A 9,769-nucleotide genomic window follows, 5' to 3' on the forward strand; every position below is an offset into this window, starting at 1 on the left:
CCAGCCATGCAGCCTTTTTGCGGTCTTCGCGACGTGCTGTCATGCAGCATACAACCAACGACACTCGAGCATCATTCCGTACGGACAGCACCACAGCGCCGCTTTCATTTCTTTGACTCGATACGTCGATCACATTCACCACCACCGCAAATTCAATCACCAAAAGTTCCCCACAATTCACATTCACCTCTCAGCATTTCTACAATGGGTCCGTTCACAGCGCGATCAATGTCAGGTATGCGACAGAGCTTAGGGCTGATGCGCTCCTCCTCTTCCTCCCTCCCTTTCTCTCTCGCTCCTGCAAATGTCCGGGCATTCCACCAAACGCTGCTACGGGCAGGTGTTCAAATCGAGCGAATCACTCCCGGTGACGGCAAGACTTTTCCTCAAAAGGGACAAACCGTCTCCATCCACTACACTGGCACGTTGGAGAATGGTAGCAAGTTCGACTCTAGCCGCGACCGCGGATCGCCTTTCCAGGTGAGACGTTTGCGTTGATGCTCAGGCTCGGCAGCACATGTGCTGATCATCTCTGCATCATTGCAATCTGTTTCGAATGGCAGACTGCCATCGGCGTAGGCCGTGTGATCCGAGGTTGGGATGAGGGTGGTGAGTGGTGGAGCCAAGAGTGCTGGCCAGCGTGAAGGCGTCGCTCTTATGCTTCTTCTCGCACGCGACTGTCTGCAGTCCCTCAACTGAGCGTTGGCGAGCGCGCCAAGCTCACCATCACTCCTGACTACGGCTACGGTGCTCAGGGCTACCCCGTGAGTTACCCTTGAGTAGGCGCTCAACGGCTGGAGAGCCTTGACGCGTGAGGCTGACTTCGCCTCTCTCACCTTCTATCCCTCCCGCTCCAGCCTGTCATTCCTGCTAACAGCACTCTCATTTTCGATGTCGAGCTGCTTGCTGTCAAGTAAAGGCTCATGGGTACAACACGTCCTGTGTACATGTGTGCACTTCGCATTCACACTCCGCGGACGTCTACAAATGAAATCGAAATGAAGCTTTGCTATTTGCGCTCACGTCTAGTCTGTAGGTTCGGGCAGGGTTTGAAAGTCAGACTGTATGCAGGCCAAGATGAAATTGGATTTGGGTGAATCTCAATATTGGCTTGTTCACCCCGTTGATGTATGACGATTCGGCCGGTGACATTGACACTTCTCAGTAAAAGCTGCTCCTTTGTGATCCACTTATCGTTGTAAAGCAGGTCTGATTGAGATCTTTCAGGCACAAGCAAATGCGGCGAGCCGAGCAAGACTCTCGAATCAGCCATCATGTGATTGGTGCGGTTAATTCAAGAAACATTGCTGCAACAAGGTGTGCCATGACAGTATCAAGGCCTCGTCTGTAAGCCGGCATGCCGAAGCAGTTTAGAGCTTCTGCATGGCAGCGACGTCGCTAGACTGAACGTGGTCCTCGTCCTCTGCGATGAGGTCTTGAAGGGCGTCGAGGGAAACCTTGGCATCCTCAACGACGAGGGTGATCTGCAGCTTGCTGACACCGTAGCCGACAGGCACCAACTTGCTGGCACCCCAAACCAGACCATCCTGTTCGATGCTTCGTAAGTTCTTTTCCAACTCGGCCATGTCCGTCTCATCATCCCAAGGCTTGACTTCCAGAGTGACGACAGACTTGGCGGCGGGGCCCGGACCCTTGTTGGCCTTCTTGGCCTCGTAAGCCTTGACACGCTCCGCCTTGATGCGCTCAGCCTCCTCGTCTACTTCATCGTCGGAACCGAAAAGGTCGACATCGTCGTCATCATCATCCTCCTTGGCAGCGGGCTTGGCAGCAGGGGTAGATCCGCTGGCAGCGAGGTGACTTGCGGGTTTAAGCCAATGCAGAGTCTGCCTAGTCAGTCACCCGAACAGGAGCGCGCAATGACGCATACAATGCTACCACTCACGCGAAAGCGGCAGCTGCGGCAGTCTTGTCGCCTGAAAGAGTAGAGTGCTCGGCTTTGTAGCTCTCAATGTGGTCCCACCAACGAGCAGCGTGAGGGTACTTGTCCTCGGAGGGACGAGAGCCTACTTGCTCGTAGACGGCCACATCTGCCTGAGATGCAGTGAAGCTGAAAAGGAAGGGCTCGCGTGTCAGCATTGCGGCTGGCAAGGTGATGTGGAGCAGGAATCGCCTCAACATCCAGCCACCCCGAGATCTCCGCGAGCGAAACGAGCTCCCTGGCCAGGAAGCTCACTGCTACCAGATGCCTGCCGCTAGGCCCTCCCTTGTACTACGCCGCGGCACCAAATCAGGATCAGAGAGCTTGGTAAATGCGTTTTCGTCAGAGCAAAGAAGCGCGGGGTCTTAAGCCGCATTGGGGCTCGGAAACACGGACCAAAGCGATTAATCATCTCTTCATGATTGGATTGCGGTGAGCATCGGAGATTGCGACGAGCCCTTCCTGCCCGCTACCCCTTCACCAAATGCACCGGCCCTTCCCCGTACGGGGTCCAAGTCAAGACTCACCCGTTGATGTAGGAGCGGGTGCCAACGTGTGTGTCGAGCAGGGCCAAGCCGGCGTCGGTGTTGAAAGCAGGGAGCGACATGTTTAGCGGTGTTTGAGGGTGCTTGTACAGAATGTATCCTTGCGATGGGTTGGAAGAGGTTGTCGAAGCGCTGAATGAATCACGAATCCACTGAGAGCGATGGGCTCGACTGCGACTTTTGGTGTCAATTTTGTAGAAGCGTTGCCCTCTCTGACTTGTATTCTGTGGCGCGAGCAAGCGCGCGAATCTGCACCTTCCATGCAAAGCGTTGCGCTCTGAGCTGCCGGCGCACGCACGCACCGAGGCTGCTGCTGCTGCTGCAGACGAGAAGTGATGATCGAGAGTTCGAAAAAATTCGTGTGATGGCGCGTGCGTGCTTGTGAGCATTCCACGTGGGACGGTCTAGTTTGGTCGCGTAGGCGTCCCACTACAGGCCAAAAAATGTTGGCCATTCATGCAGCGAGCGACATGAAGTGCAACAATCGTGAGTTACACTCCTGACTTCTTCTCACCAGCTTGGAGCGGCATTCTACAACAGGCCGCATACACGTCGAGACTGACCTTCAGCGTCTGACGACTTCAACGCTTCTCGTGACATTCGCGCGCAAGCACCGCTTTCCGCTTTTCTGCGACAACATCCAGCAGGCCTTGTCAAGATGCCTAGAGCTCCCTCTTCCCGACCAGTCGGACGGGGTCCTCGAGGCCCTGTCGAGCGTCCGCAAGCTTCGCTAGCGGCCGAGCTGGAAGCCGATCGGGCCACTTTAAAGTTTGGCAGCGTATCTCTGCCAGGTAGAAGAGCGCGCCGGAACGGTGCGGCGGACGAAGAAGATGAAGCAGAAGATGGGGCCTCCTCGAGGAGGTTGAAAGTGACGGGATCCAAAGCTGGTGGGGGTGCAAAGGCGCGGGACACACCAAAGGGATTCGTCGATGCTAGGTTGAGCAGAAACATTCTCAAGCTGGCACGGGAAGAGCAAGAGGAGATGGAGAGAGAAGCCGAGATGGTCGCTGCTCAGGCTGGTCCCAGTCGTCTGTTCGACGCTGAAGTTCGTGGCGCCCCGGTTGCAGAGGACGATGATGAGGATGAAGTGGACGAAGGAATGCTGGATGGCGCATCCGTTACTTCTTCACAAGCAGGATCTGTGCTGGAAGAGACCGAAGAGATGGATCCAACAGATGCGGCATTGCTAGCCAGGTTTGCGGAGGAGCATGGTGGAGGTGGAGGTGCGGAGGAGTATCGAGGAGAGCCTGGCATGAGGGATGACGAAGACGAAGATGACGGGGGAGGACAGACGCTGGCGGACATCATCATGGCCAAGATCAAAGAGGCCGAAGCGCGCGGCGGCAAAACCGCCAGCTTCAAGTTGGGCGCTGTGGGCGGTCAAGAGGCTCAGGAGGATGCAGCTCTTAATTCCCTTCCACCGGGTGTAAGCGTCAAGGTTGGCGAAGCGTACACAAAGTGAGCATACCGTGGCCATTGAGCTCTATGCGCGCTAGCAGCTGCACTGAATCGTTTCCGCTTTGCTTCCACTCATCAGAGTGGGGATGCTGCTTTCGCGCTACAAGTCAGGTCCACTGCCAAAGGCTTTCAAGATCATCCCATCTTTACCCAACTGGGATGCCATCTTGTACCTCACAAATCCCTCCGGATGGACCTCTCACGCGACGCTTGCAGCAACACGAATTCTTTGCAGCAATTTGAAACCTTCGCAGTCGCAACGCTTCTTCAAGTACGTATTGCTACCCAAATTCAGGGAGCAGGTTCAAGACACCGGAAAGGTCACTCCGCAGGTCTTCGAAGCTTGCATCAAGGCTGTCTACAAGCCGGCGGCTTTCTTCAAGGGACTTCTCTTTCCGTTAGCAGAGGTGAGACTGCAAATCTGTACCTCTGTGACATGGTGTACATTGGCGGGGCGCCTACTCACTTATGCTACCCGCCGTCTTGCACAGGCTGGCTGCACGCTCAAAGAAGCAGCCATCATGTCGGCCGTCCTGTCTCGTGTTTCTATACCCGTGCTACACTCCGCTGCAGCGCTCTTGCGTCTTTCGGAGATGCATTACAGAGGACCAACGTCTCTTTTCATCCGAACTCTGCTCGACAAAAAGTACGCTCTGCCTTACAAGGTCGTCGATGCGCTTGTCTTTCACTTCTTGAGATTCTCCGATCCTGAGATGGGAGTAGAGAAGAATGATGACGGCGAGAAGAGGATGCCGGTGCTGTGGCATCAGAGCTTTCTAGTCTTCTGTCAAAGGTGCGCCAGCACAATCGTCAAGCCGTGATCGGAGCGAATCTTGCTCATGCTCATCCTCGCCCTTGCCGCCTGCCTGCAGGTACAAGCAAGACCTGACGCCAGATCAAAAAGCGGCTCTTTTGGATCTGCTGCGCGTGCAAAAGCACGACTCTATAGGACCAGACATCAGGAGGGAATTGACGACTGGGCACGCGCGCGGAGAAATGCTCGACGAACCCATCGATGAGGACATGGACGATGCCATCAGTCTCTAATTTTCTACGCATCCCGGATACCAGTAATCCATCCTGTGATCGTTGTCTTCCGTACGAGGCAAAGCAGATCTACAACACATAATTATGATCACACACGCTGGCCTCACGACTTATTCCACGGCAGAGCCATCAAATTTGGAGGAGGGTATGAAGTCTTGACTACTACAGTGTGCGGAAAGATCACTCTTTGTACCAGGAAGTGCGGACAAACGGGTGAGAGATATCGCAGCGCGCAGCAAAACAAATGGTAGCCAAAAAAGAAGACGGGATGAGATAAACGAAAGCCAAGAGAGAACCCAAAGTCGCACAATGTAGAATAACAGAAGTAAAAGATGTGCAGTAACCGATCCGATTCGCAGGTCGAAGAGTAGGAAGACAGAGCTGGCAGGCCGGCGCTTGCGCGGGGCGCTCAAGCTTTGCGTCCCTTGGCAAAGGTCTTGTTGAGAAGACCCAAAATCTTGTTGACGTTGAGTTGCACATACTCCAAGTCGAGCAGCTGCACATCGTCCTTTTGCTTCTCCAACAGGTCGTCCAATTTGAGATCCATCTCCAGAATGGCCTTTTCTCTGCCTTTGTAATGAAGCGCAATGATAAAGGTGCCGGGTGACGGAGACGCGATGTTAAAGAAGATGTTGGCTCGCCTGTAAAGGAAGGCAGAGCAAGATCAGTAACGATCACGAGAGCATCTGAAGAGCGTACTCCCTAGGCTCACCTGTTCTCGGGCACATTTGACTCGACGATGATGCCATCCTTCTCCATTTGGGCATGTGTGAAGCGATATGGGCCAAGCATCTGGCTCTTTTGCGGCTTCTTCTCCTTTCCACCCACGCTGACCACGCCAACTCCGCCAGACGCCTTGTCCTTGCCACCGCCACTGGTCATGCGGACATTCTGCAGGTAAGACTTGTAGGTGTCGAGCTGAGAGCGCAAGTAGTTGTTGTGTCCGACGATGGTCTTGTAGACGGCTTCGAGGCTGCGCATCTCCTGAATGACCTTTTCGCGCATATTGCCCAGGTGCGCCAACTCGGACGCGACTTCGTCCGTCATGAGACTGTAGCCATCTCGTCTGTCCACCACCTTGAGCTCCTCGAGTTCGCGCAGCATCTCTTTGACTTTGATACCTTTGCGCACAAGGGTTGCGTCTTTGGTGGTGGCCGCCCTCTCCGCGATGGCGGGCAGGTTGATGGGTCGCTTCTCCGCCAATTGTGGGATGGATCGGATGAGCTGGACAAAGATCGACTTGGTCTCCATGTACAGAATATCATTTTGAGTGACGTTGTTCTCCGACATGAACGCCGTCGTGAGATCCTGAATCGGTGTCTCCCACCGGCTGAACAACGGAAGCTCCAGAGTGCGGTTCTCCTTGCGAGGCACTTGCCCCGGCGAAGGACCGAGCTCAGCTAAGAGCGTTCGAAGGTGATGCTTCTCGTTTGGCGCCAAGGTGTCGACGTGCTGCGCGACGAGAGAGTGGGTGTTGTACAGCTCGTTTAGAGTGATCTGAATCTGCAAATCCTTCTTGGACAAGGCCATGTACTGATCCATCTCGAGCGTCTCGTAAAAGTCTGCCACGTCGCAGAGCGAGTTCAAGAAAGAGTTGATCCTCGTCTTGTTGGATTCGACGAAGGGATTGAGGCTCATCATGTACTGCTCTTTCGCGTATGAGGGCTTGTTGGCCAAGTTCTGCAGCATCTTGGCAATCAGCGTCAGTGTCCTCCTTGGATGCTTCGCTGGCGGCCCGTCCACAAGCATGTACGCTTGCGGAGTGACAATCGCGGGATTGATGAAACGAAGGAAGAAGAAACCGCCAATGAGACTGCAAATGGCAAAGTCCGTTGCATCGGGATACTTGCGCTTGGTGAGACTTCTAATCTGCTTGCAAATCCATCGAATACCATACGGCACCTCGTCGATGGAATTGATGATCGTCTGAAGGAAGCTGTTGGCAATCTCCATGAGCATAGTCAAGCGAGGAGCAATGATGGCCTGCACATCTGCATTCTCCGCTGCGACCTCAGGCGGAACACCCTTGGGCAAGTTAGGAGGCAAGGAGCCCGTGTCCTCCTCAATCTGGGCACACATTTGCTCATAGACCTGCAAGACAAGAGCGGGAGGATTCGGCGATCAGCGAGCGCGACAGGACACGGCGTTGCGCAAGAATGTGGCGCACCTTCAGAGGGTTGACTTCCAAATTCAGGTCCTTGTGCTCGATGAGAGAGTTGATGCGCTCTGCTAGCACATCTTTCAAGAAGCTCTGACCAGGGCCTCTCCTGGTGTAGGTGGTCATCATACGAGACACCGGTGTGTTTGCTCGCAGCAAAGAGCCGAAGTCTGTGGCTGTCTCGAATTGAGCCGACAGCACGGACTAGGTGCGAAGACGGGAGCGCCACGAGCAGACGTCAGCCTGCGCTGTGCGACCAGGCAGGCGCAGCACTTGGGACACTAAACTCACCTGAAACATGGTCAAAAGCAGATGCTCTTCCCTGCTCTCGTACTGGTTTCCGTACAACGTAAACATGACTGTCTGTAGCAGAGTGTCGATCTCGGCCAAGCTGACCAGTCTACAGAGCGCGGCAACGTGTCTAGGCTCAGACTGCAGCAAGAAGAACAAGTTGCCATACTGCTGTGTCTTGCGATCATCCAGTGTCGTGCCCATTGACGACTCATTGTCTTCGAGCGTCGAGGCCACCTCCGATTGCTAGGGTCACCAAGATCTTGCCGGTAAGCCTTGAGCGCTCACAGAACGGAGTCGCCGACACCCTCTCACTCACCTCATCTAGCGCCATTCTGTTCTGAATCAACAGTGCGATCCGGCTGTCCAAATATCTGACATCCCGCTCGAGGACGAAGTTCTTCTTGCTCTGTGCAGAGATGCGGCCTTTGAGCTCTCTTAATCGTTTTTGAGCTGCGTGTCAAGGATGAGGCAAGAGTGAATCAGTACGCGTATGCGGGCTCCCACGCCATTGCTCCGAGGACGATTGTAGCCAATTGCACGCCAATGATTTGGCCAGGACCGAACCTTCTCGCCCAGAAGCCTATCAATTGTGGCGGACAAGAAGAATTGCCACTTTGCTCGACTCGGCAGGCAGAGCATGACGTGACCCAGCCCGACACGGACGCGAAGACGACTTTGAAGCGCGAATGACTCACCTCTAGCCAGATCGTCTTCTACTTCGACATCCTGCTCAGCAGCCATGCTGTACAGAGCAGTCACGCTGTACCTGTTGGTGTTTCTGTTGCTCAGACTAGCAGCCGTGAGTCTCCTTCCCATCATGCTGCCAGACCTGTCCCCCGCGCCTCCTGCTCTTCCATTGCTTCCACTGCCCTCTGGACCTGTAGGCGTAGTGGGCGTAGTGGCAAAGGAAGAGCCATTGCCGTTGTACATGGCTGTCGCCATTGCGCTATCTCGCGACTTCAGTGAGCGCAGGGCAAAGCGAGCTCTTCGATAAAGGGCTTGCTATTCAGTTGCAGGCTCTAAGGCTGAATGTCCCAAAGTATAGTCGCTGCGACGCCAAGGTAGAGTTGAATGAGCCGATATGCTGAGCAGTACGTCGAGTAGAGTGTACCGCAGAGGAGAAACACCAGGCCAAGGTGTCGTTGAAGAGACGATGAGACCAACGATCCCAAATGCGAGCTGGCGGCAAAGGAAATCGAAGCGTTTGCTCCCTTGCTTGTGTTGAGATGAATGGAAGAACGGAGACTTTGGCGCAATCTCGTCGCAGCGCCAGGTCTGACGATTCGACTCGAGCTTAGCACGCGATTCCCGTCGGCACGTGAGACGAGCGCTCAGTCGAGCCTTTGCTTGCTCAGGGCGCTCGAGGTACGGTCTTGCAGAGAAGGCCGGGCTGACTCGACGAGGGGGCCCAAGGTGAGCACTTTATAGCTGCCGGCTATCGTAGGTCTCGCGGATTGATGCTCCAGCTTGGCTTCTCGACTTGCTTGCTCGCCTCTTATGATCTGGAGCGTAGCGGATAGGGTATGAAGCTTACTTTCTGATGAGCTTCGTCGAGGCGGTGAGGGCTGATGATGATGAATGAGATGAAGAGGGCGTACTGAGCAAGGCGCGGCCGCGGGATGCCCCTGAGCGTTGACTCGTCGCGGCGCCGGCGCGCGGCTATGAGTGATGTTTCTCTGACCAGCTTGATTCAGCTGAGTCAAGCGTCGATGGGCGACGATCGAGTAGTCTGGAAAGGCTGAGGATGTGACCAACTTTGCGGAGCCGTGGGTGTGATGAGCGGGCGCGTCACAAATATCGCGTGTGACGTGACTGAACAGCAGTGAAGAGAGAACAAGAGATGCAGCAAAGCAATCTTCAAGCTAGACTCTGTTTGAGTCACTTCAGCAGATCCTTACTTGTGATTGCATGCGGAGGGCAAGAGCTACGGCGGCATCGCGAATCACGGGATGAAGGATCCTCGGGTCTGCTCTTTGTCAACGAGCGAGATTGCACTTGGCTTGTGCCTCATGCTGCTGCTGCTGCTGCTGCTGTCGCTGCTTTAGCGGACTACAGCAGGCAATCATGCAGCGCGTCGGTAAGTCGAAAAGCCAGCAGCGCGGGATTGGCGTGCACAGCGCGACGGCATCAGCAGCAGGCGTGGATCCGTCACGCTTCATTAGGCAGGCACTCGTCGACAGCCTTGCTGGGATGCATGGATGACTGCATTCAGGCAGCCATGCAACGACGGCCGGTGCAGACAAACAAGCACACCGCGATACCGCATGGCCGGTACACGAACCTCGTGAGCATGATGCAAGCCATTTGCGCCCTACAACAAAGCTCATT

General features: G+C 54.9%; 4 protein-coding genes across 4 annotated transcripts; 2 read left to right on the forward strand and 2 right to left on the reverse strand.

The window, feature by feature from the left end:
• Nucleotides 1-86: 86 nt before the first annotated feature.
• Nucleotides 87-1,115, forward strand: IE81DRAFT_337473 (hypothetical protein). Its single transcript, XM_025515509.1, has 4 exons — nucleotides 87-480; nucleotides 564-609; nucleotides 688-764; nucleotides 858-1,115. Exons 1-4 carry the CDS (start codon nucleotides 205-207, stop codon nucleotides 915-917), a joined length of 459 nt encoding a protein of 152 aa, XP_025369476.1. The 5' UTR covers nucleotides 87-204; the 3' UTR covers nucleotides 918-1,115.
• On the reverse strand, nucleotides 1,006-2,798 carry IE81DRAFT_323643 (elongation factor 1 beta subunit). Its single transcript, XM_025514012.1, has 3 exons — nucleotides 2,467-2,798; nucleotides 1,904-2,068; nucleotides 1,006-1,818 (listed from the first exon to the last, which is right to left on the reverse strand). Exons 1-3 carry the CDS (start codon nucleotides 2,544-2,546, stop codon nucleotides 1,371-1,373), a joined length of 693 nt encoding a protein of 230 aa, XP_025369477.1. The 5' UTR covers nucleotides 2,547-2,798; the 3' UTR covers nucleotides 1,006-1,370.
• A 995-nt stretch (nucleotides 2,799-3,793) lies between these two features.
• IE81DRAFT_290476 (Bystin) lies at nucleotides 3,794-4,989 on the forward strand (the record flags this gene model as incomplete). Its single annotated transcript, XM_025511850.1, has 4 exons — nucleotides 3,794-3,942; nucleotides 4,022-4,349; nucleotides 4,434-4,735; nucleotides 4,815-4,989. 4 exons carry the CDS (start codon nucleotides 3,794-3,796, stop codon nucleotides 4,987-4,989), a joined length of 954 nt encoding a protein of 317 aa, XP_025369478.1.
• Nucleotides 4,990-5,398: 409 nt separating this feature from the next.
• IE81DRAFT_334585 (putative ras GTPase-activating protein sar1) lies at nucleotides 5,399-8,260 on the reverse strand (the record flags this gene model as incomplete). Its single annotated transcript, XM_025515416.1, has 6 exons — nucleotides 5,399-5,630; nucleotides 5,702-7,080; nucleotides 7,157-7,351; nucleotides 7,439-7,656; nucleotides 7,754-7,891; nucleotides 8,137-8,260. 6 exons carry the CDS (start codon nucleotides 8,258-8,260, stop codon nucleotides 5,399-5,401), a joined length of 2,286 nt encoding a protein of 761 aa, XP_025369479.1.
• Nucleotides 8,261-9,769: the final 1,509 nt, after the last annotated feature.

This window comes from Ceraceosorus guamensis (genome assembly GCF_003144195.1).
Source record: "Ceraceosorus guamensis strain MCA 4658 unplaced genomic scaffold IE81scaffold_31, whole genome shotgun sequence".
NCBI classification, from domain to species: domain Eukaryota; kingdom Fungi; phylum Basidiomycota; class Exobasidiomycetes; order Ceraceosorales; family Ceraceosoraceae; genus Ceraceosorus; species Ceraceosorus guamensis.